Source organism: Grampus griseus (genome assembly GCF_964374135.1).
Source record: "Grampus griseus genome assembly, chromosome: 3".
NCBI classification, from domain to species: Eukaryota; Metazoa; Chordata; class Mammalia; order Artiodactyla; family Delphinidae; genus Grampus; species Grampus griseus.
In genome coordinates this window covers 165752361-165776967 of record NC_139019.1, presented here as the reverse complement: position 1 = coordinate 165776967, position 24607 = coordinate 165752361, and the positions used below count along the sequence as shown (strand labels likewise).

At 58.6% G+C, this 24607-nt stretch overlaps 4 protein-coding genes across 5 annotated transcripts; 3 read left to right on the top strand and 1 right to left on the bottom strand.

Moving 5' to 3' along the window:
• On the top strand, positions 1-8739 carry ICAM1 (intercellular adhesion molecule 1). 2 transcript variants are annotated; one of them, XM_082650508.1, is made up of 7 exons: positions 1-104; positions 1741-2001; positions 5581-5889; positions 6261-6548; positions 6629-6883; positions 7086-7334; positions 7418-8739. In XM_082650508.1, the coding sequence occupies exons 1-7, from the start codon at positions 38-40 to the stop codon at positions 7597-7599; spliced, it is 1611 nt and encodes a 536-aa protein (XP_082506634.1). In that variant the 5' UTR covers positions 1-37; the 3' UTR covers positions 7600-8739. The 2 variants fall into 2 exon arrangements, with proteins under 2 accessions (XP_082506634.1, XP_082506635.1); XM_082650509.1 differs by lacking the exon at positions 1-104 and adding an exon at positions 1114-1157.
• Positions 8740-9131: 392 nt separating this feature from the next.
• Positions 9132-10191, top strand: ICAM4 (intercellular adhesion molecule 4 (Landsteiner-Wiener blood group); the record flags this gene model as incomplete). Its single annotated transcript, XM_082650510.1, has 3 exons — positions 9132-9525; positions 9644-9949; positions 10073-10191. 3 exons carry the CDS (start codon positions 9132-9134, stop codon positions 10189-10191), a joined length of 819 nt encoding a protein of 272 aa, XP_082506636.1.
• Positions 10192-11849: 1658 nt separating this feature from the next.
• ICAM5 (intercellular adhesion molecule 5) lies at positions 11850-18297 on the top strand (the record flags this gene model as incomplete). Its single annotated transcript, XM_082650507.1, has 11 exons — positions 11850-11931; positions 12865-13134; positions 13317-13637; positions 13859-14146; positions 14541-14795; positions 14917-15165; positions 15655-15897; positions 15976-16254; positions 16356-16595; positions 17004-17270; positions 18023-18297. 11 exons carry the CDS (start codon positions 11850-11852, stop codon positions 18295-18297), a joined length of 2769 nt encoding a protein of 922 aa, XP_082506633.1.
• A 3267-nt stretch (positions 18298-21564) lies between these two features.
• Positions 21565-24188, bottom strand: ZGLP1 (zinc finger GATA like protein 1; the record flags this gene model as incomplete). The annotated part of the gene is made up of 5 exons (XM_082651612.1): positions 21565-21694; positions 21861-21954; positions 22308-22393; positions 23429-23803; positions 24052-24188. The coding sequence occupies 5 exons, from the start codon at positions 24186-24188 to the stop codon at positions 21565-21567; spliced, it is 822 nt and encodes a 273-aa protein (XP_082507738.1).
• Between the last annotated feature and the right edge of the window lie 419 nt (positions 24189-24607).

Here is a 24607-nt window from a genome sequence, read left to right as displayed (position 1 = left end):
CCTCTGCGCCACCTCGTCCGCCCTGCCTCCGCCTGCGATGGTTCCCGGCGCTGCCCATCCCGCGCTGCTTGCGCTCCTGGCCCTGCTCGGGGCTCTGCTCCCAGGTGATCAGGGATGGGGGGGCTGCCGTCGGGCTAGCTCTTGGGATCTGGGCTGCGCCCTGGGAGCGGTAGGAGGACCGGCTCCCCACCGGCTGGGGACACTGGTACTTAGGTAGCTGTTTATGGGAAGTTGGGGCTAGAGCCATCGATTGAAAGTCAACAGCCATGGGTTCAAATCCAGACCCTACATCATGGCTTGCTGTGTGCCTTCGGACTATGGGCTGCCTCTCCCAGAGGAGCTTCACTTTTTCAGTTGTAAAATGGAGAAGTTAATAGTGTTCACATCGCAGCGGTTGTGTCCTGGCCCCAGAAGGTGGTCAGACCGTGTAGAGATGTGGCCCCGTGCCAAGCTTAGGTAGACTGGGACCCCCCCCCCCCAACACACACACGCACAGACATTCTGTTCCTCGTCCCGTGCCCTTGGGGGAAGTCCAGGACTCTGCTCAGGGGAATTCCAGGGCTGACTTGCCAAGGGAGCAGAGGCTAAGGAATGGGATGCCCCAGCAGCCCTTCATCAACTCCAGCTAGAAGGAGGGAGGGGAGAAGGGGGACAGTTGGTCTCAAATGGTGGTCAGTGTCGGGAAGCAGGAGAGTGAAAAATTCATGAGCAGACCACACCGTGGTTACCAGCTCAATGAAGCGTTCTAATCCGGACTCTACCACTTTCTAGCTGAGTGACCTCCCTTCAGGTCTCACCATTTCCCTCTGTGAAATGGAAGCGACCCCAGAATCACCCTTGAGAATTCATGGAGCTGCTGTTTCCGCCCACCTCCATCCCAGATGGAGTAGACCCAAAGCTGAAGGCAGAGGTCTTTGGCGGGGTGGGGGGCAGCTTTCAGATGGGTGGGCTCAGGCAGACTTTGCTTTTTAGCTTTGGAGGTACCACAGTCTGCGGGAGCTAATCCCAACAAGCCCCCTCCTTCTTACCTGCAGCCACATGCTACCTGCCCTGTGCTAGGAGTTACTTGCATCAGCAGGGGTTGGGGTGACTATATTCACCCACTTTACAGATGGGGAAAATGAGGTCCTGAGAGGGGAAACCAGTTGTCCAAGTGGGTAAGGAACCAGCCTGACTGGAACCCCTTTATCCCTGGAGGACTGACTCCCTCCACCTGACCTCTTGCGGGGGGGGGGGGGGGGAAGAACACTGACTTCATGCCCCTCTTTTGCTAAAATCCTCCATGGCTGCCCATTGTCCTCGCAATGAAGAACACTTCCTTGGCGTGGCTTAACACTGCTTTGCATGATCTTCCTGACCCCATTTCCCCCCAACTCATCCCTGTGACTCTGCTCCAGCCACCCTGCCTCAGGACCTTTGCACTTGCTGCTCCTTTTCCTGGAACTCATTTCCCTTTTCTCTCGATGGCCAGCCCCCGCTCATCATCCAGATCTCTGCTCACACACTACCCTGTCACCAAGGCACTATCTGTTCTATCATCCCATTTTGTTTTTGCCAAAGCTCTTGTCAGCATCAGTTATTAATTATGTTGTGTGCTCGTGAATTTTTCTGTCTCCCACGCTGAAAGCAGAGTTTTGTCTTGTTCAAGGCTGTGTCCGCAGCACCCAGAACAGGCTGGATGCAGTAATGTTAATGAGCCCGATTTGTCATGTCTGACCCCTCCACATCTTTTGGTTCCAGGGCCTGGAGGTGCCCAAACGTCAGTGCATCCTCAAAAAGCCATCACATCCCGAGGAGCCTCCATAACGGTGAACTGCAGTACCTCCTGTGACCAACACACAATGTTGGGCCTAGAGACTCAGCTGGCTAAGAGGGAAGTAGACCATGGGAACAACTGGAAGGTTTTTGAACTGAGTGACGTGCAAAAAGACAGCTTTCCAATATGCTACTCGAGCTGTCTCGGTAACCAGTCATCAGCTTTGATGAACCTCACCGTATACTGTGAGTGGCTGGGCCCAGGGGCTGGACTAGGCAGCCTGGGTTGGGGAGGTGGACGAGGGAGTCCCCAGCAGGTTGGAACAGCCTTTGTTACTTGGGGGTGGGGGCGGGTAGGGTCTCACTGAAGGGCAAGGGGGCCCATCTTCTGAAAGTCTCATTGTCATCTAGAACCCTTCCTTGAACTTCCTTGGGGGTGACTTCCAAGTATGGACTCAGTCCTCAAAATGTCACATGTCTGGGTCCTTTGACACAGAAAACCCACTACTGGGAATTGGGCCTATAGGTGTCCCCACCCACCAGGGTACTGAGGGAGTGTGGGGCTATTCACTGTGGCTTGATCTGAAAGGGTAAAAGTTTGCAAGGCACTCAAATGTAGAGGGCTGGGGAGAGAAACTGTGGTTCAGTCATCCCGTGGAATAGTATGCAACCGTGTAAAAGAATGAGACAGGTGCTCCAAGATGTATTGTCAAGTTCAAAAGTAAGGTATGCCGAGAATGAGTGGCATGCCACCCACAGTGTTAGGGAGCCATGGGCTCGGGGTTAGGGAGGCTGTGTTTCTGCATTAAAGGACCCAGAAAGGAAATACAACAAATGACAATATAGCTGGCTGTGAGGAGAGAAGGTGCAGGGCTCTGGGAGAGCACAGGGAGCAAGTTTTCTCCATGTGCCTTTTTTTTTACTTTGGGCATTTTGAAGTGTGACAGTGAGTTAGCATGACTGTAAGCAATACATAGGTAAATGAAATTCAAATGAAAACAAAACAAAATAAAAAAGGAAGAAAGAAAGAGAACTGGCCAACTGGCCTTGGGATCAGACAGCCTTGGGTTCTAGTCCCAGTATGGGCCTCACTAACTGGGTGACTCTGATGTGGGGAGCGGGGGAGGGGGGAATACGTGGCTTCCTGGTTGCTTTTCACATGAGACCTCCTCGGAAGGGTCTAATGATGCAGTGAGGCCTGGAGGACATTCCGCCTTCACAGGGCCTGCGTAAAAGAAGCTTTGGGGCAAACATCAGCTTTGTTTCTGATTTGGAGGATGTCTGAGCAGCTGCTGGCCAAGTGAGGGAAGTCCCCAAACATTCCCAGTGGCCTCTGAAAACCCCCAGAAAACCTTTTCACAGGACCTTCTGCATCTCACCCTGAGAGTTGAAAGCCCAGTCCTCCAGGTTTGAGTCCTGGCCCTGATATATTTCTCCCTCTTCGGGTGCCAGACTTTGCCTTAGTTTTCACCTCTGTGAAATGGAACAGACGGCTGCACACAGTAGCAAGGGGTCACCTAGGAGAGACTCGAGCTTGGTCCTGCCCCACTGCCAGTGTAAAGATGAGGGAGCATCTCTGGGTGGCTGAGCTTTCTCTAGAAAGAGTTGTAATTCCTGCAGGAAGTGACCCCTAACTGGGCCTTGAAGGATGCGTAGGAGTTGGTAAAGACAGGCATTCTAGACAGAGGGAATAGCCTGGGCAAAGATTTGGAGTGGGGAAACATGCTGACCTGGGGTTGGGGAGGCAAGAGGGATTGAATATCAACAGATCGGTGTGGCTGGAGCTGAGTTTGGCAGGACTTCGAATGCCAGGCCGAGGAGCTGAGACTTTCTTCTTAGGGTGACAGGGAGCCATGGAGGGTGTGTGAGCAGGCCAGGGATCCAGAGCAGAGGGCTGACCTTACAGGAAGCCAGAGAGCAGCTGCCCATGGACCCAGTCCAGGTCGTGCATGTTGACCGCAGTTTCGCATACGAGAAGGGAGGGGCAGACAAATATTTGAAGAGTGGAGTGACCAGGACTTAGTGAGGGACTAAAGATGGGAAGTCAAGGAGAGGTACAGGCAGAACAGGCCTCCTCCCCCAGTCTGGCCTTCAGGGCAAGGATCTGGGCTCCAAGATGTGAGTTCCATTTGGAGGCTGTGGTTTGAGGGGGCCGCCAGCTCTGCAAGTTGGAGTTTGCAACAGATGGTCAGAGGTAAGAGTTGGATGTCTGAGGGTTTTCTCAACCTTTTTTTTTTTTTTTTTAACAGCTGTTAGCATACACTGCAATGAAGTTTGGAGTATTTATAGTGTTGTAGAAGTCTAGTTTAAGAACATATCTCTCACCTTAAAAAGTAACCACACACAAAAAAATTCAGATGTGGAAAACACAATATATTGGCTTCAAAATTTTTAAAAAGGCAAAATTAAAATGAATAAACATTTAATCAAAAGTCAAAAAAAAAGTAACCTCATGCTCATGTACAGTCACTCTCAACTTCTGAAGTGAATTAATAATAGTCCTAATAATAATAATAACGATAATAATAGTCCTACCTTCATTAGCCCCAGGTTACAGCTTAGAAAACTGAGGCATTTCTGTAGCCCCGAGGGCTGGGACTGTTCCAGTGTGCAAAGTCACTCCCCCACAGGCCATAACAAAGAACCAGCAAAGCTAGGAATCAACTCCAGGCTCCTGACATTTTAACATCACTGCTTTTTTTTTTCCCCCCCCTTAGGTTGGAAAAGGAAAGGTTGCTTTATTCAGGAGGTTGGCAACCTGGGGAGAAGGTGGACTCATGTCCAAAAATCAACTCCCAACATCACTACTGTTTAAGTGACATTTCAGGGCCTCTTGAGAAGGGACTGAAAGTGGGAGGCTTCAAGACCCCTCCCTAGGGAGCCTGGGGTCGGGGAGTGAGTCTCAGCTCACCAGGGCTCTGCGGGCAATTTCCACTGGCGATCCAGGCTTGGAATTCTGTTACCTCATGCAGAATGGAGACCCTAGCAACCGAGCCCGCGTGTAGTGTTTTCAGGGGATATTCAGGGTTTCGTTCTGAGGGTCTGTGGGTTGTTCTTAGATTTTTAACATTTCAGGGGATCACACGGTTCATTCGGGAACCCTTGAAAGCAAGCTCCTGAAAGGCCTCGCATCGGTGTGGGTGTCTCAACCTTATTCTTTCTACAAACATAGAGTGCCTAAGGGACTTCCCTGGCGGTCCAGTGGTTAAGACTCTGCGCTTCCACTGCCAAGGGCGTGGGTTCGATCCCTGGTCGGGGAGCTAAGATCCCACAAGCCGCGGGGCGTGGCCAAAAAAAAAAAAAAATAGAGTGCGTATCGGGTGTCAAGGATACAACAGGGAACAAAACAGACAAAGATCCCTGGCCTCCTGGGTTGACATTCCATGGCAGGAATAGTGGAAAAGCAAATTAACTGAGTAGATGATCTCTTACCTCAGAGGTGAGGGATGCTATGGAGAAAAATGCTAAGGCCAAAAAAAGGACAAGGAAAAACAGGAGTTTTTTTACAACAACGTCTAGAGACTGGACAGCTTAAATGAACTGTATTCATTTGCCGGGACTCCTGGCAACAAACCTCGAAATTCTTTCCCACTTTTCACTCTCAGATGCTGCAGTGAATAAAAATGTATTCTGCCTCCTTCACAACCACTTGGGAACTTCTCACTGGGTTATCCTGAAGCTCTTAACATTCCTCTCTAGTTTAGGTGGTTTGGGGTGTGTTCTCGAAAGAGCGTGGTGAGACTTCCCGAGCAGGTGTAGCCAGGGCCCCGACGTTCCTGTGGGCGGGCGGCCAGCCAGTTCAAACAACACTCCCCTCCCCTCCAGGGTTCCCGGAACGCGTGGAGCTGGCCCCCCTGCCCCGCTGGCAGCCCGTGGGCGAGAACCTCACCCTGCGCTGCATGGTGTCCGGTGGGGCCCCCCGGGACCACCTCACCGTGGTGCTGCTTCGTGAGGGGAAGGAGCTGGGCCGTCAGCCAGCAGGAGACGGGGAGCCTGCCGAGGTCACAGTCACGGTGCTGGTGAGCAGAGATGACCACGGCGCCAATTTCTCTTGCCGCACGGAGCTGGACCTGCGGTCCCAAGGGCTGGCACTGTTCCAGAACAGCTCGGCCCCCAGGAAGCTCCGAACCTTTGGTGAGGCACTGGGGAGCCAGTAGAGAGGATGGGATGACAGGGGTTTCCTGCTTGGGGTGTGAGGTCTCTGGGAAGGAGAGGCCCCTGGCCGTGGGGGCATTGAGAAGGTGGCAACCTTGATTGCAAAGGTTTCTGGGAAGAGCATCTTCTTGGCCACTGGGGTGGAGTGTTCTGGGATGTGGTGCCTGGACTGCAGGATCCACTGAGAAGGCTGTGACCCAGGGCAAGTGGTACACGTGTCCTGGGACAAGGGTGACCCAGGCCACAGTCTCCCGGGAAGAGGGTGCTCCAGGTGGGGGAATGAAAATGCCCCGGGAAAGGGCTTCAGGATGTCTGTCTCCTCTCTGTTTACACCCACTGTCTCTCACCAGTCCTACCAACGACCGACCCGCACCTTGCTACGCACCCGGTACTGGAAGTGGGCACACAGTGCCTGGTGAGCTGCACCCTGTATGGACTGTTCCCAGTCTCGGAGGCGGAGGTCCACCTGGCGCTGGGGGACAGGAGGCTGCAAACCACGATCACGTACAATGAATACTCACTCTTGGCCAAAGCCTTGGTCGAGGGAAAGGTGGAGGAAGAAGGCGTCCAGTACTTGACGTGTGCGGTGAATCTGGGAGGGCAGAGCCGGAGGTCTCTGGAGAACGTGACCATCTACAGTAAGTAGAAACCCAGGTGGGGCTTCTGAAGGGGTGGGGCTAATGCCAGGGGCGGGGCTCACTGTGCACCCCACCTCCAGGCTTCCCAGCTCCCAACCTGACCCTGAGCCAGCCCGAGGTCTCGGAATGGACTACGGTGAACGTGGAATGCGAGGCCCAGGCTGGAGCTGTGGTGACGCTGAACGGGGCCCCAGCCAGGCCTCCGGGCCCGAGGGCCCAGTTGCAGCTGAATGCCAGCGCCGAGGACAACGGACGGAGCTTCTTCTGCTCTGCTGCCCTGGCGGTGGCTGAGCAGGTGGTACACAAGAACCAGACCCGGGAGCTCCGTGTCCTGTGTGAGTGGGGCTGCTAGACAATGATCCCTTACCTCCAAGGCCCAACCCCTAAGACCCCGAGAACTCCTGCCTCCACCCACTCCCACCCCCACCCTAGTGAGCCCCTTCCCCAGATTCCTACCTAAGTCTTCTTACCTAGACCTAGATGGTGAGTGATGTCCTGGTCCTTGACCCCGTCCCTCATCTTGCTGTGTTTCTTCAGATGGCCCCCGACTGAACGAGAGGGATTGCCTGGGAAACTGGACATGGCAGGAAGGCTCCCAGCAGACCCTGAGGTGCCAGGCCTGGGGGAACCCAACCCCCAAGCTGAACTGTAGCCGGAAAGAGGATGGGGCTTTGCTACCCATTGGAGACCTGAGACCCGTCGAGCGGAAGGTTGCAGGCACCTACCAGTGTCGGGCCACCAGCACTCGCGGTGAGGTTACCCGTGAAGTTGTCATCAATGTGATCTGTAAGTGCTGGAGTTCAGGGCTGGGCAGGGCAGGGGCAGTGAGGGCAGCTCAACCCTCACCGCCCCCTGTGTCCTCCCCACAGACCACCAGAATAACATGGCCATCGTCATTCCGGTGGCATTTGTGATGATCTTGGGCGCTGTGGGTGCAGCCATTTACATCTATAACTACCAGAGGAAGATCCAGAAATATGAGCTACAGAAGGCCCGGAAGGCCCAGGAAGAGGCTGCCATGAAACCGACCACACCAGCCACGCCGCCCTGAGCCTACCCCCTCCGGACAGGACCTCCTCAGCCCCCAAACTGTGACAAGCAGGGCTGCATCGAACAGTGGTGGACATATGCCATTCAGCTATACCCACCTTCCCAGGGTACCAGAGGACAGGAGAGAGACCTCAGTCAGGATACAGACAGCATCTGGGGTCATGGCCCCTGCACACTTATAACCCCCAGGCCTCACACCTGATGTGGAGCCACAGGACTGAGACAAAAGAAGGGGCCAAGGCTCAGGGCATCAATGTGAGGGATGTCAAGGTCTGACCTGGCTGGAGGGTGTATGATGGAGACCCTGACCTCCAGCAGGGGGACACCCAACTGGGAAACATTGAAACTCACCCCCTCCTGCGTGTGCTGAGGCCTTACGGTCCTAAGAGAGAAGTGGCCCTGCACAGACACATGCAGCACTGAAACACAAATCCCCACACGTCCTCTGACAGAAGCCAGCACCAGCATTGCTGTCCACAGACTGTTCCCAACTCTTGATGATGACCTATTTATTCCTTTGTTCTCTTACTAGCTATTTATTGAGTACCTTTTATGTGGGCTAGAATGGTAAACAAGAAGAACATTGATTCCCGCCCTCAGGGAGCTCTCAGTCTAATCTCATTCAGGATCGCCAGCTACAGTTGTACTGGTTGTGCACTGCATAAGAGTGCCTGGCAAAAAGATTAAGTGGGGCTAGAATTTCCCACTCCACTGGCCAAGCTGCTTTCTCCCAGAAAGGGATTAGTAACGGTGACAAGGTATAGCTGGTGACATGCCCAGAGATGACCCACTGAGCCCTTACACCCCAGCACTGGCACTGACCTCTGATAACCCACCTCTCCACCTATACCCATGTCTGCTAGTGCTCACAATGACACTTGGTGGCATGCCTAAACGTGGGTGTTCACTCCTTGATAGCTAAACCATGGAGTCCCAGGAAACTGTGCCCAACCCCTGTGTGTCCCTGCCTTGTCCTACCTGTTTCCATCTCAGTGGGGCCATGCAAGAACAGAACAGTCTGCAGGTCCAAATTCCTGCAGCGACGAGGGTTCTGCAGGCCGTGGGGAGGAGAGGCCTGGGAGAACCCCCTCCCAACTGCGGAAGCCTCTCCCTTGTGCTAATAAAGCTATTTCATCCTTCTGGCCTTGTGTGAGTTGAGGGGAGGTGTCATGTCCAGCTGGAGCCTTTTCTGGCCTGTCCTCCCACTTCCTGCCCCAAGAGAAGGCTGCCAGTTCAAGGTCCAGCCCTCAGGCTCTAATCCAAATCTGGGGTTTATTAGGGCCTTTTGAGACTTTAGTGAAAATTAAAGATCCCTCTCCAGAAAAACACGATGACATTTGGTTTAGAATGGGGTGGAGAATCCCATTCTTAAACTGCGGGAGTGGGGTGTATACCGCAGGGCTCCGGGGCCCCCCGGAGCCTCTGTCTCTCTCTGCCCGGGGTGGGGCTGAAGAGGCGGTGCTGCGGGCCTCCTTATCTCCGGAGCCAGCCTTGGCTCCCTGGCGCGGGGCCCCTCAGTCCGTGCTTTTTGCCATGGGGTCTCTGCTTCTCCTCTTGTTGCTGCTTTTGCTGTCGCCCTCCTACCCGCGAGGCGCGAGCGCGCGGAGGCGCCGGAGTGCGCGGACACAAGGCCCGGGAGGCCCCTTTCCCACGCCCCCGGAGACCTCAGCACCCTTCTGGGTGCGCATAAGCCCCGAGCTCAAGGCCGTGCCGCCGGGGGGCTCAGTGTGGCTCAACTGCAGCAGCAGCTGCCCCCTACCGGAGGGTTCCAGCCTCCGCACCGAGCTGCGGCGAGGCGACACGCTCAGTGGGCCCGGTTGGGTATCCTACCAGCTGCTGGATGTGAGGGCCTGGAGCTCCGATGTGCACTGCTTCGTCACCTGCGCGGGAGAAACGCGGGGGGCCACCGCCAGGATTACCGCCTACAGTGAGGGACAGGGGCTCAGGCCTGGCTGGGGTGCGGGGAGGAGGACGGAGCGGGGGTAACGGACAGTCGCGCTAGGGGGAGCCCTCGGACCTTGCCCAGCGGCCCCCTCTTGCTTTAGAACAGCCACGCAGCGTGATCCTGGAGCCTCCGGTCTTAATGGGCAGTGAGTACACTCTGCGCTGCCATGTGACACACGTGTTCCCCGTGGGCTTCCTGGTGGTGATTCTGAGGCGCGGTGGCCGGGTCATCTACTCCGAGAGCCTGGAGCGCTTCACCGGCCGAGATCTGGCCAACGTGACGCTGACTTACGCGTTACGCGCCAGGCCCAGTGACTTCGGGCAGCCCGTTACCTGCTACGCCCGCCTCAATCTCGATGGCCTGGTGGTCCTCAGTAGCTCGGCACCCATGACGCTGCCAGTCCTCGGTGAGGCACCCTTATAACCCTGGGAAGAGTGGGGAAGGGTTATGTGGGCCAAGCCAGAGCATGTCCATGCGGGTTGTCACACCTCCAAGTGCTCTGTTCCTAATTCTCCCCTCTTGTCTCCAGCTTGGAGCCCTGCGTCCAAAGCCTTGGCCTCCACCTCCATCGCAGCCCTTGTGGGGATCCTTCTTGTAGTGGGGGCCCTCTGCCTGAGAAAGTACCTGTCGATGAAGTCTCGGGCATAGAGGCAGTGGTCCATGCTGGCTGAGCTGGAGGAAAAAGGAATCTGGAACATTTGGGGGAACCTTGCCTGGATCAATAAAGCCTTCCTCAGCCAGCTTCTGCCCCTGGGCATAAAGGTACCCCATTAGTGCACCTCCTCTGACTGAAGTGGTCTTCTTTTTGGCCTTGCCTCTATCATTTTCTCCAAATTCCTGTCTCCCTGAGGGCACCTGAGGTTTTTCACTCTGGTCTCCCATGCTGGAGCCCCATTCCCTCCGCATTCCCAGCCGATGTAGTAAAAACCTCTCCCGCGGGCATTATCAATGCGGTGCAGAGGGGCAAGGCATGGGCCCAGGGGGGCTTTAGGCTGTGGGAAGGCTGGTTCATGGTATGGCTTCTCCTGATTGGCTCCAGCGCTGCCACGCAGCAGCTCTGATTGGATGTTAAGTTTCCTACCCCCCTCGCCCTTTAGACCCTGCACTTTCCTGGAGGGCAGGGGTGGGGAGAGAACTAATCCCCATAGTTCACCATTAGTTCTGGGAGTGAGAGCACAGGTGGGCTGGGTCAAATGTACTTTGTGAGGAACGTGGATACGCAGAAAAGATACCCATGTGTTGACTGCGGGGAAGGAGCAACCAGATGGTGAGGTGGGGGGGGGGCGGTGGTGTATGTCACAGATTCGCATCCTGGAAACGTCCTGTTAGTCACCGGGCCTGGTGAGCACATGGAGGGTGTCCAAACCTGGAACCCAGATGCGGAGTCAAAAGTATCACAGTTGGTCTCTTGGTCTCGCGTGGACGCAGAATCGGGGCCTGCAGTGGATGCCTGGCAAGGCCCGCGTGGTCCAGGGCCCCGCCCGCCGAGCAGAAAGTGGATTCAGAGGCGCTCTTTGGCGGCTCCTGCTCACACAAGTCGCGTAGACACGTGCCCGCTGAACGCTGGGTAAATACAGACCCAGAGCCGAGCCGACCCTAATTTAGACGCCCGAGAACGCTGCGCGCAAGCACACACGTTCCCAACTCGCTGTCACTTTCGTCCCCGCCCCTTCTGTCGCGTGCGGGGGCGGAGCCAGAGAAAGACTAGAGGCGTAGCTGTAACCCTCAGCTCCCAGGGGTTAAAAGGGGAAGGATCAGTGAGGGAGGCATCCCCACATCCTCCCCTAGAGCCTTCTCATCCCCAGCCTGCACGTCTCAAATCTCTCCTAGCCCCCAACCCATCTCCGCTCCAAGGGGGGGGGCTGGTGGGAGGGGCTAAATGTGGAGGCGGAGCTCGGAGTCCAGCTCATTATCATAGCATCTAAGCAAGGGGTGGGGTGGGGGTTTGAGAAGGGCAACGCTGCATCCCCACCACCTCAGCGTCGCCGCCGGGGACGACGCTGGAGTGCGCAGCCGCCCCCAGAAGTCTCCGGGCAATGGGGCCGGCCTCCATGTAGACCCTGGGGGTCGCTCGCTCCTGCCAGCACGCCTTCATCAAAGCCGGTAGCCTGGTGCACGCTCGCCTTCCCGCCCTCCCCGCGCCGCCTCTGCTGCCGCCCCCTCCTTGGAAACCAAGTTACCAACGTTAAACCAATCCCCAAGCGCAACTCAGCCTCCTCCACACCCCACCCGCCGCGCCGCGCAGTCCTCTAGCCCAGCTCAGCGCTCGCGCTCCCCTCGCCTCCTGCGCTTCCCCCGCGGCGGCGATGCCAGGACCCTCGCCAGGGCTGCACCGGGCGCTGCTCGGCCTCTGGGCTGCCCTGGGCCTGGGGCTCTTCGGTCTCTCAGGTAAGAGCCGGTCCGGCTCAGGGTGGACAGGGCGGGGTCGTAGTTTCTGGACCTGAGAAGCGGCCACAAGCCCCTCCCCGCTCCTCCCTCGCCTCGCTCCCACGCTTCTGCCCCCACCTTGAGCCCAGGGCCTTCTTCTCTATCCCTCTTCCCCCACAACACACACTGGACACCAAGCTTCCGGACTCCTCGCTCACTCAGGTCTCTACCCTACCTTCTTCGAGATCCTGGGTGCTCTTCTGCACCCAGCCTCGAGCTCTGGAGACTCCATTATCTCCCCTGTCCCCTCCCGGGGTACCTCCTAACCCTCTGCTATGCACCATGGTCCACGGACTGGCATCTTCACCACTCGAAATCCACGAAGACCCAAATCTCACCAACTGCCGTGACTCCTAGGCACTGTTCCCACTCCACCCGGAGCCCTGGCAACAGAGTCCATCGGCTGTTCCCGCGGTTCCTTTCATGAGCCCAGCCCCGCGTCCTCTTTCCGTACTCTTCACCCGGGTTTGGACTCCTCCCTTAACCTCGCTTGACTCAGCCTCATCTCTCTTTTGCCCTCGCTTCAACCAGTCTCCCCTTCTCCTGGCGAGAACCGTGAGAACCAGTCCGCTTCCCTTCCCCCACCCAGGGTCCCCTCTTCCCAGCATTGCTGTGTGCGTTGAAAACCCCGTGTTTCCTCTCATCTCTCCCCTCCCCCCCATTCTTCCCCGTCACTCCATCCGCACCTTGGAGAGAAGGGCTCTCCGCTGCAATGTACCAGAGACACCCTCGAGGTCTGGACCGTGGGAGCGCGCTTGTAAACCTGAGACCTGGGCAGGACTTGGGACTCCTGGCTGTGGCCTCTGCTCATTCCCTGGGAATCCTGAGTCTGCATAGGGGCTCTTAGATCCCGGAGAGGTGGCTCCCAGGCTGAGCTCGCGTTTCTCCGGGCAGTGGTCGCGCAAGAGCCTTTCTGGGCGGACCTACAGCCCCGCGTGGCGCTCGTGGAGCGCGGGGGATCGCTGTGGCTGAATTGCAGCACCAACTGCCCACGGCCTGAGCGCGGTGGCCTGGAGACCTCGCTGCGCCGGAATGGGACCCAGAGGGGTTTGCGCTGGCTGGCGCGGCAGTTGGTGGACATCCGAGAGCCGGAGACCCAGCCCGTCTGCTTCTTCCGCTGCGCGCGACGCACACTGCAGGCTCGCGGGCTCATTCGCACTTTTCGTGAGTTCTCAGAGGCCAAGCTACTTTCCCTCCCTTCCAGGCCCCGCCCCCTGGGTAACGGGGTCCTCTCCTACAGGCCCCACCCTCTGGATCAGCACGCCCTCCCCCTCTTGGCCCCTGGGTTCCAAGCCACGTCGTGCTGAGCCCTGGCATTTCCAACAGCCGTGGTTCCCCCGTTGCAGAACGGCCGGATCGTGTAGAACTGGTGCCGCTGCCTGCCTGGCAGCCAGTGGGCGAGAACTTCACCCTGAGCTGTAGGGTCCCCGGCGCTGGGCCTCGTGGGAGTCTCACATTGACCCTGTTGCGGGGCGCCCGGGAGCTGATCCGCCGCAGCTTCTCCGGGGAGCCACCCCGAGCGCGGGGTGCGGTGCTCACAGCCACGGTACTTGCTCGGAGGGAGGACCATAGGGCCAATTTCTCGTGCCGTGCGGAGCTGGACCTTCGGCCGCATGGCCTGGGGCTGTTTGAAAACAGCTCAGCCCCCAGAGAGCTCCGAACCTTCGGTGAGTGGGTGTGAGGAGGGGACCCAGGGGGGTCGGGCCGATGTTTAAGAAGCTTGGAGGCAGAGAAATCTGAATTCTAATTCTTACCCTAACACTCACCAGCGGAAAGTTATTTTCCCCTCTGTGCCTTGAGGATAATACCATAATAGAGTGCCTGTAAAGCGCTTAGAACATATTGAGCGTTCAATACGTAAGTTCAAGCTCTGTTCTTCTACTCCCAGCCCTGCCTCCGGAACCCCCTCGCCTCGCTGCCCCCCGGCTCTTGGAAGTGGGCTCAGAAGGACCCGTAAGCTGCGCCATGGACGGGCTGTTTCCAGCCTCGGAGGCTGAGGTCTACCTGGCGCTGGGGGACCAGAGGCTGAGTCCCGATGTCACCCTCGAGGGGGACGCTCTCATGGCCACTGCCACAGCCACAGCTAGCGCAGAGCAGGAGGGCGCCAGGCAGCTGGTCTGCAACGTGACCCTGGGGGGCGAGAGTCGAGAGACCCAAGAGAACGTGACTGTCTACAGTAAGAGGGAGTGAAGTGGGGCCTCGGCGGCTCGGGGGTGGAGCCAGAGGAAGGCGAAGGCGGGGCAAATAGTGGGTGGGGCCCTGGTATCGGAATGGGCGTGGCCCGAGAGTCCCGAAGGGGCGGGGCAGATGGAAGACTCAATAGTAGCTGGAGAAGCGGAGTCTGAGCTGCCCAAAGGGGAAGGTCGCAGACCCGACGAGGATCCCTAGAGATGTGGCCTGACCACCTCAAAGGGGCGGGGCGAGAAGGGAGAGGAGCCTGAACAGCCCGAGGGGCAGGGCACGGTACCCACGGTTTGGCTGAAGTGGGGAAGGTTCGGGCTGATAAGGGGCAGCCTTGAACCGCAGGAGGGGCATGGTCAGTGGTCTCCCGGCCAATGCCCCGTCCCCAGGCTTCCCGGAACCCCTCCTGACCCTGAGCGAGCCCAACGCCCCCGAGGGGAAGATGGTGACAGTAACCTGCGCAGCCGGGGCCCGAGCCCTAGTCACACTAGACGGAATTCCAGCCGCGGTCCCGGGACAGCCCGCCCAGCTGCAGCTGAACGCCACCGAGAACGACGACAGGCGTGGCTTCTTCTGCGACGCCACCCTCGAAGTTGACGGGGAGACCCTGAGAAAGAACGAGAGCGCCGAGCTGCGCGTCCTATGTGAGTTGGCCTTTAACCTCTCGCCTACCTCCGCCTGCCTGGTCTCTGGCCGTGTCATGGAAGTGGAGGATTTCCCCACGGTCCACGTCTAGCCTCTTGTATCCCATGCCCCTGCCCGCAGACGCCCCCCGGCTGGACGATTCGGACTGTCCCAGGAGCTGGACGTGGCCGGAGGGGCCTGAGCAGACGCTGCGCTGCGAGGCCCGTGGAAACCCAGAGCCCTCGGTGCACTGTGCGCGGCCCGACGGCGGGGCGGTGCTGGCCCTGGGCCTGCTGGGTCCGGTCACTCGCGCGCTCGCTGGAACTTACCACTGCACCGCAACCAACGTCCAGGGCCAGGCGGTCAAGGACGTGACTCTGACGGTGGAGTGTGAGTGGAGGTGCATAGGGCGCACCTCTGTCTGGTTCTCAGTGTCTAGGGGTGGCCTGACTACAGAGGAAGGTGGAAACAGGGTCTGAGGCGTGCCTTTGAGCAGGATTTTGAGAAAGGCAAGAGGCTGGTGAGCCGGATTAGGGGAAGATCTTAGAGAAGGATGGAGGGGAGGGGGTGGACGTGTCCACAGGAGCCTGGGGCCTGGCGTTTGAGCTGAGTCTTGGAAACGTGGGTGCTCCAAACCGGCTAACAATTTTTAAGCTAAAGACTGGGGAGGGTCCTGTGGGCACTTTGTAGGAATCAGGAAAAAAGCACACTTCAGGGCTCAGGAAGTCCCAAAACAGTGCACGGCTTGACTGGAGAGAAACTCCTTTGCTTTGGTGTCCCTGTGCAGAGCGTAGCCTACCCGCCTGGGATGGGAAAAAGGGTCTAGGGACATTAGACCTGTCCCTAAACCCCAAAACTCAACAACACCCTCCTCTCTAGACGCACCAGCGCTGGACAGTGTGGGCTGCCCTGAACGCATTACCTGGCTGGAAGGAACAGAGGCCTCCCTGAGTTGTGTGGCCCATGGGGTCCCACCACCCAACGTGAACTGTGTGCGCTCTGGGGAAGCCAGGGTCGTCGAGGGCACACTGCGTGTGGTCCGGGAGCACGCGGGCACCTACCGCTGCGAAGCCACTAATGCTCGAGGGTCTGCAGCCAAAAATGTAGCCGTCACGGTGGAATGTGAGTGGGGGCAACACAGGGCAGGACGGGGTACGTCGGAATCACCCTGTCCTGACTTCCAGTCCCTCTGCCCCCCAGATGGCCCCAGTTTTGAGGAGGTGAGCTGCCCTAGCAATTGGACGTGGGTGGAAGGATCTGGGCAACTGTTTTCCTGTGAGGTGGATGGGAAGCCAGAGCCGAGCGTGGAGTGCATTGGCTCCGGAGGCACCAGCGAGGGGGCGCTGCTGCCGCTGGCACCCCCAGACCCTGGTCCCAGAGCCCCTCAAATCCCTAGAGAACTGGCACCCGGAACCTACATCTGCAACGCCACCAATCAGCACGGTTCCGTGGTCAAGATGGTCACCGTGAGCGCGGAGTGTGAGCGAGGCCCAGGCGGGCGGGGAGTAGGGGGTGTTCCAGGTCCCGGCTTCTCCCTGAACAACGAGCCCCTCCGCCCCCACCCCATGGCTGTTTTGCAGCGCCACCGCAAATGGATGAATCTACCTGCCCGAGTCACCAGACGTGGCTGGAAGGCGCCGACGCTGCTGCGCTGGCCTGCTCCGCCCGGGGTCGCCCCTCCCCACAAGTGCTTTGCTCCCGGGAGGGCGCGCCCCGGCCGCAGCGGCTGCGCGTGTCCCGACAGGATGCAGGCATCTACCGCTGCCTGGCCACCAACGCGCACGGCACTGACGCCCGGATCGTCACCGTGGGCGTGGAGTGTGAGTTGCGGGCAGCACCAGATAGAGGGCATCCGGTCTCGGGCACAGTGACTAAAAGAGGTGGGATTCCCCGGGGGAGTTCAAGGGCACCTCCCCAGTCCCATTTCTGGGGACAAGGAATCCTGGCCTTAACATGAAATGTTAAGGGTAATGAAAACTCTAGGGAACAAGAGCCCGAGCCCGCCCCCGCCCCCTCAAGTTCTGGGTCTGAAGGGCCCTGGCGTGGGTCCCCACCTCCTTCCATTCAGTGAAGCAGGGCTCAGGATTTTAGCCCCGACAGCAGTCCAGTTGTAGGGGGATGGGGCTCTGAAGTGAGGCAGGATCTTTGCCTGCTCATCTCAAGAGGGACAGTCTCAGAAGGGGGCTCTCGGTCAGCGGCTGGCCCCTTCAACCTCCTGTCCCCTGTAGACCGCCCCGTCGTGGCCGAGCTGGCTGCCTCGCCTCCAGGAGGCGTGCGGCCAGGAGGGAACTTCACGCTGACCTGCCGAGCGGAGGCTTGGCCCCCAGCCCAGATCAGCTGGCGTGCGCCCCCAGGGGCGCTGAACATCGGCCTGTCAAGCAACAACAGCACGCTGAGCGTGGCGGGCGCTATGGGCAGCCACGGCGGCGAGTATGAGTGCGCAGCCACCAACGCGCATGGGCGCCACACCCGGCGCATCACCGTGCGCGTGGCTGGTAAGTAGCAGCTGGTGGGGGGGGGGCCTGGGCGAGGGATCTACAGGGGGCTGTGACCCGCGCCTTGGGACTCTTGACCCCGTCCCTGCCTCCCTCTCAGTCCCCACAGATGAGACAGAAGTGAGCCGGGGTGGAAATTAGGGGCGCCCTGGCGGGTGGGGCTTTGATGGCGCAGTGGGGGTGGCAAGTGGAAGGAGAGGGAGCTGACGAGCCCAAGGGAAGGGAACCTTCGGGGCTGTGACTGCTGTGAGGAGGGACTTAACTTTGGGTGGGTTCTGCGTGGTGAAGGCTTGATCCAATTCACCTTCCAGCGTGCGGCTGTGGAGAAGGGGGTCTGGAGAGGGACAGAGGCAGAGGATAGTGGTGGGAACCCAGCAGGATCCTGCTGCCGCTTCGCGTATCTCTGGGGCTGGGGTCTTTCTGGGGTGGAGGAATGACTGGGTTCCCCCCCGCCCCACCATCCTTTTGAGGGTGAGGAGAGTTGCTTGACTTCCTGGGTATCTCTGGGGCTAGGGGCTTAAATCCTCCCTGTGATGGGGTGGCCCATAAAATGGGTCTAGGGCCTCACCCGAGCTGGAGGTGGCCTTACTGGGGTCTCTCCTTTCCTCCAAGGCTGGGTTCCCTGGGGCTCCCTGCCAGGCACGTGAGAACTGACCTCATGCCTGTGGGGAGGGGCAGAAGTGGCCCGGGCTTGGTGTGTTGGATGGGTGGGGGGAGCTCGACCACCTTCTTCGAGCGTCCGCACCCCGCAGGTCCGTGGCTATGGGTCGCTGTGAGCGGCGCGGCTGGGGGCGCGGCGCTGCTGGCCGCGGGAGCCGGCCTGGCCTTCTACGTGCAGTCCACCGCCTGCAAGAAGGGCGAATATAATGTGCAGGAGGCTGAGAGCTCGGGTGAGGCCGTGTGTCTCAACGGCGCGGGTGCTGGCGCCGGCGGGGGCGGGGGCGCCGAAGGTGCAACTGAAGCTGCGGGCACCGCAGAGGCGCCGGCGGGGGGCGAGGTCTTTGCCATCCAGCTGACGTCAGCGTGAGCCTGCTCCCCTCTCCCCGCGGGCCGGGGGACGCCCCCCAGACTCACACGGGGGCTTATTTATTGTTCTATTTATTTATTTATTTATTTATTTATTTAATTCAATTCCAGGGGCGTCACCCCCCATTTTCTACCCCCCTTCCCCAATAAAGTTTTTATAAAGGACTTCGGCTCCATCTGTTTCAGTCCGCGATGCAGAAGCAACGCAGGGTTCGAATCCCAACCCTGTGGGTGTTTATTCAAAAAACCATTTTTGCTTTTGAGGGCCTACTACGTGTCAGGCACAGTCCAAGCCGCCATTTCGCGATGTGACCAGGAGTTTGCGCTCTCCGTGCCCTGTTTCGTGTTCTCCCTGGACCCTTGGGCGGGGGTGGGGACCTGGCTCCTTCCTCCCTCTCTATGCTTATCTCTTCCGCCCAGCGCTGCCCTCTAATCCGGCTAATGTTGGGGGTGGGAGCTGGGTGCTTCCCCCAGGCCTGCTTCCAGGAGGAGCTGAGGCTGCCTTCCCTGGATGGGTGGAGGCCTTTCCCAGGGGTCTGGGCATCGCCCCAGCCCTGAGGCCTTGCAGGGATGGGTAAAGGAAGCTGCAGCTCCGAGTGTCAGCCGCTGCGATGTCCCTCCTATTACAGGGTGCACCCCTGCCCCACCCTGAAGGCCTCCTCCCTCCTGTGTCCATCCGCGGTGCCTCAGTTTACCCACAAGCTGCCTTTCGACTTGGCCCATCACGATTCGGAAGAGACACATAGGGTATCAGCCACATCCCCGCCCCCTGCTCACCACCAGTCAACCCCCTCACCCCCCACAGCAGAAGGAGAGAACAGCTGGGCCTCCTCCACCCCCCCGTTTCCTCCTCCCTCAAAAGCAGGAACACAGAGCTGCCAGAAGGAAGCGGGCCTGGACTGCTCCAGCTCCACCGGCTGCCCCCCACAAACATTTCGGGAGCAAAAGTGAGAGCAGGAAACTGGGGCACTAGAGGCTAAGCCAGTGCCGGGTGCCAGGTACAAAAGGCCACGAGGCCCAAACGTGGTGCAGCCCCTGCTGTCCGGCCCCCATCACCTCTCTCCTTGCCCACCCGCATCCTTGAGGTTCCGTGAATCCCAAACTCCTGCCTGCCACAGGGTCTTTGCTCTTGCCATTACCTCTGCCCCAGGTGTCCTCATTTCAAATAGTTCCTTTGTTTCTTCTGGCCGCACTGCCAGCATGTGGGATCTTAGTTCCCTGACCAGGGATCGAACCCGTGCCCCCCGCAGTGGAAGCGCAGATTCCTAACCCCTGGACCGCCAGGGAATTCCCAGCTAGTTCCTTACTGTCAGGTCTCTACACAAAGGTCACACCTGCTCAGAAAGGCTTTCCCTGAGAACACGGTAGCAGCCCAACTCCTCACCTCCTTACATACTTTATTTTCTCTGTAGCATGATCACTACTTGACATTCTATTAGATACTTACTGAATACCTGTTTACTGTCACTCTCGAATATTGGCTTTGCTAGGGATCTCTGTTCCATTCATAACTGAGTGCCTCATTGGGACCTGGCACACAGTAGTTGGTCAATAAATGTTGACTACATCGATAAAAACAGCCAGGGGTTTGTAGACACACAGTCTGAGACCCTCGTGTGCTGTGTCTCTCCCCGAAGAGCTTCTCCATGCTGGGCACTGGTGGTGGTGGTGGGGGGCATATCACGGTCAAGAACAGAGAGGTGGTGACCTTGGACCTCTGAAGTCATGGTCCAGTAGGGGAGATGAATGTGAATGAAATAACCCTGGACCAGTAGCGAGGTGAAACTTCTGGTAGGTTCTAAGAGAGAGATGAGCAAAGAGCTGAACTAGAGCCTGACGTGGGGTGGGAGGGGGGGTGTCCATTTTAGGCTGGGGGGGGGTCAAGGAAGGGGTCTCTGAAGATGTGGTGTTGGGGCAGAGCCCACCCCCACTCCAGTGATGCGAAAGGCAGCAGCTACGGGAGACCTGGGGGAGGGTGTTTTGAGGCAAGCAAGGGGGGTACTGAATGAGTCAGGGATCCGAGGGCTGAGGAATCTGGACCCAAGCCTTCCCCACAGGCTCACTCAGGAGAGTCAAAGGGGGTCTCAGAGGGGCTCGCCTTCCCAGGGCCAGTGGACCTGCAGGCCTCACTCACCCCTCACAGCAGGGACCACTCCTGCCCACTCTGCATCTCACCCATCCTTGATACCCCCCTCCTCCCTCCCTCCCTCCCAGTGAGTAGTGGTGGCCTGTGTGTCCTGGCAACAGGGGTGGAGCTCAGCGTCTCCCATGTGGCTTTTGGCTTCAGGTTGGGGACACACTTTGGTGGGGTTAGAGAGATCTTGAAAGGGAGGAGGGGACACAGTAGGGACTGGTGTGTGAAAGGATGCAGGACGGAGACATTCTCTAGGCAAGGGTGGAGCTGCCAGATACAGGGCCCACTTGTGTGTGTATCACTGTGGGCCAACTTGTGCCACCTATGTTTCTTTCATGTGTGTCTGTATCGTGCATGTGTATGTGTCCTGTGTGTACATCAACACGTGTGTCTATTGGTGGATGTGCGTCTGTCAATGTCTTGCTGTCTTGTGTGTGGTCTGTCTCGTGATTGTCAGCACATATGTGTCTGCTGATGCGTCTCTGGCCGTGCCGCAAGGCATGTGGGATCTTAGTTCCCTGACCAGGGATTGAACCTGTGCCCCCTACAGTGGAAGCGGGGAGTCTTAACCACTGGACCCCCGGGGATGTCCCACTGTGTGTATCTTTCTGAACGTGTTGTCTGTCTCTGCATGTGGTGGCTGTCGCCCTGTATGGGGTGCTGTAATGAATGGGGCTAATTCCCAGGTGGTGCCTGTCTACACGACTGTGTGTGTCCCTCAGAACCCCACCGAGAAAACCCCTTCCCCACATTCCTGGGCCAGGGGAGAGGCGGGGGAGAGCGCGCAAGGTGGGATCCCAAAGTCACAGTGCCCTTTATCTGAGGAGTTTTGCTCTTTATTGTCACTGCTATTAACAATATGAGTTTCACAGCCACGAGCATTTCCTGAGGGGGTGAGGTTCTCAGCCAAGCCTGGCTGAAGCAGGGGCCAAGGAGGGGGCCAGTGACCCCGTGAGCCAGGAGCTCTGGGGCCTGAGGCCTGGGTCTTCCACCTGGTGTCTCTGAATGGGGAGGGGGCAGAGAGGAGGCAGGCTGCACCCCTCAAGACCCAAGTTCTTTCCCCTAGGAGGCCTTCAGCCCATTCTTGCCCTGGAGAAACTGAGGCAGGACAGGCTCGGCTGGGTGAGGAAAGGCTTACCCTTCCTGAGTTGGGACTGGGTGGGGACCCAGCAACACCCCACATCTGCCACACAGCCTTTTGGGCTGGACACTTTTCCTGGGCACCAGCCAGCAGCTGGAGCACCGGGTACCATATTTCTTGTACCTGGGATGGGAGTGCAAGAAACCAACATTCAGCAGGGGCCCAGAAATCACCACGGGTGAGCCCCGTTCCCCAAGAGGTGGGTGTTTCCTCTTCCGCAAACCCCACACCGGCTAAGCATGGACTGATGCGAAGACCCCACCCCAAATCCCTCCTCCATTCTGAGGACCTGATACCACAGGCGTTGCAGAGGGGGGTCCCATCTTCGGCATCTCTCCAGAGTGGGGTCCTCTGGGTCCTACAGGAAGCACAGCGTCGGGGCCCTGAAAGGGAAGAGGCCAAAGGGCAAGGGTCAGAGGCCAAGAGTCCGAGCTCAGGAGGCCTGTGTGGGATGGGCATTTTGGGGGGGTGGGGTCTCTGTGAAGGCCCCACCCAGCTCCGGGCCAGCCCCGGTGTTGCCAGATCTAAGACAGAGGGAAAGCCAAGAAGGGAGACAGATGGCAAAGCTCAGCAGAGGAAGAAGCCGGGGGCGTGGGTGACTCAGCCTGAGTGGAGGGGGATGCTGAGACTCCTGGATGGGTCTAAATAGGGAAGCGGGATGGGGAGAAAGACAAGGAAGAAATGAAACTGTACCCCCCCCCCAAGTATTTATAGCTCTCAAGTCTCCAGGACTCACCCAGAGCCTCGCTGCCTCTTGCGTTGGTCTCTGGGACTCTGGCAGGGCCTGGTGGGGGACCCTGAGAGCGGGTGCTGCAGGCCAGGCTGGGGAGTAGACAAGGTGTTAGCACCGAGGGTCTGTCTGTATGCTGTCCCAGATAGCCCCCAATGGAAGATTTACGATCAGGCAACCCCCAAGGAGGCATCTGATGTCTGAAAGTCCTGGCCTTGCACCTCATTAATATCACAGACATGGGCTTCCCTGGTGGCGCGGTGGTTGAGAGTCCACCTGCCGATGAAGGGGACACCGGTTCGTGCCCCGGTCCTGGAAGATCCCACATGCCGCGGAGCGGTTCGGCCCGTGAGCCATGGCCGCTGAGCCTGCGCGTCCGGAGCCTGTGCTCCGCAACGGGAGAGGCCACAACACTGAGAGGCCCGCGTACCGCAAAAAAACAAAAAAACAAAACAAAACAAAACAAAATATCACAGACATAACCATTTGAAAAGACAGTAAGCCTGGGGCCAGCCTGCCAGGTTTGTTTTTGTTTTGTTTTGCTATTTTTTTTTTTGGCTGCAACCAGCGGCTTGTGGGAATTTAGTTCCCCGACTGTGGATGGAACCCCGGCCCACGGCAGTGAAAGTCCACGTCTTAACCACTGGACTGCCAGGGAATTCCCCAGCCTGCCAGGTTGAAAGCTCAGCTCTCCCACCTCTTTGCCGTGTGACCAAGGACAAGAGATCTCATCCTCTGCGCCTTAGTTTCTGCATCTGTAAAGTGGGCCTCACGGGGTTCAGCGAGCCCATACACACCAAGTGCTACCTGTTACCTCTATGACTGTTGTCATGTCTCACAAACGGTAGCTATTATCATTGCTGGAAAAACTAACAGAAGCAGCAGCCCCGGGTATGGTCAGGCCTCTTAAGAGGAGACCCAGGCTCAGACCTGGCTGTGACTGGCTCATAACAGCAGGGACAGGGACTGACACCAGCCTGAGGTCTCGCTCAGAGATGGGGCCATTTGTAGGGCAGGGCTGAGGTGGGAGTCCATGATGGCATTCCTGGGAGCACCTGCCCCCGGGCCTCTGCACTGTTACCACTGTTACTTGCATAAAGGATGCCCTTGCTCAGGCCAGCCCCTACCTGTAGGTGGGTATGATCTGTAGGCTGGAATCTGGCTTTATCTGAAACTTCAGGGTCACCCCCTCGAACTGGGGGTCCACTTTCTCGGCGCCCCGCTGGGGGTTCGACTGCTTCCGGGGTCTCCTCTGTGGCTGGGCTGAAGAGGCCGGGGGAACCACTCGGGGCCCCAGGCTGCGGCTCTGCTGGCTGACTGGGGTCAGCATGTTCTTGGTATCCTTGGCCAGAGGTAGGGCTCCCAGAGTCTCCAGGGCCTTCGGCTCCCAGCAGGGCCCTAGGGCCTGAGTGTCCCAGGTGGCGGGCTGGGCCAGCCCCTCTGCTGTCTCTTGGAGGAAGTGAAGGGCGGTGACCGAGTCCTGGTGTGCAGGCCAGAAGGACCTGGGGACAAGGGGCAGTGCGGTCACCCCACTCCCTGGGCGGTACCTACATGAGTCTCAGGCACAGGGGGCAAGAAGAACTGTATAGCCTCTGACCCCCATATGACTCCAAGTATCCCTGGGGACCGGGACCTCTTCCTTGTAAGTACCAGGAACTAACATTTTGACCCCTGAGTAACCCCAGGAACCAGAGGTCATGATCCCTTGACCACTGGGCCAGGTTGGGGGAAGGGCCGCTCCTTAACGCACCTGCCACTGGGTCTGAGGCATCCTGGGGTCTTTGGTGCCTGCTGGGTGGCGAGTTCCGGGGGCGGTTCGGGGTCCAGACAGGGCGGCGCCAGCAGCTCTCGAAGCATCGACAAGTCCGGGGCTGGCTCGGCCTCCATTGTGCCCCAGCCCTTACCCACTTCCCAAATCTCGCCCGGCCCCGCCCACGCCGGGCCCACCCGATGAGCCCCACCTGCTTGGGGCGGGGGCGCTTCTGGCCCTGGGTGCAAGGAGCTCCACCTGAGGGGGGCGGGGCCAGTGGGATCGGGCGCCTCTGACCTGCGATATTGGGCACGGGCTTCGAAGCCTCCACCCTCAGGCCAGCCTCCGTCCTCTCTCCCTTCCGACCCTGCTTAGGTGGCCTGATCACCCCTTTCGGCCAAGAGCAGCCTGGACCCCTCCAAATCCTTCCGCGGCTGAGGGGCGGGGCCTTGCCACGCTGATCCTCAGGCTCGCGGGCCCTCACTATGAGGCCTCTTTCTCAGTTTCCCGCTGGCCCATCACCACCGTGGGAGGGGAAAGCTGGAGGCCTGGAAGT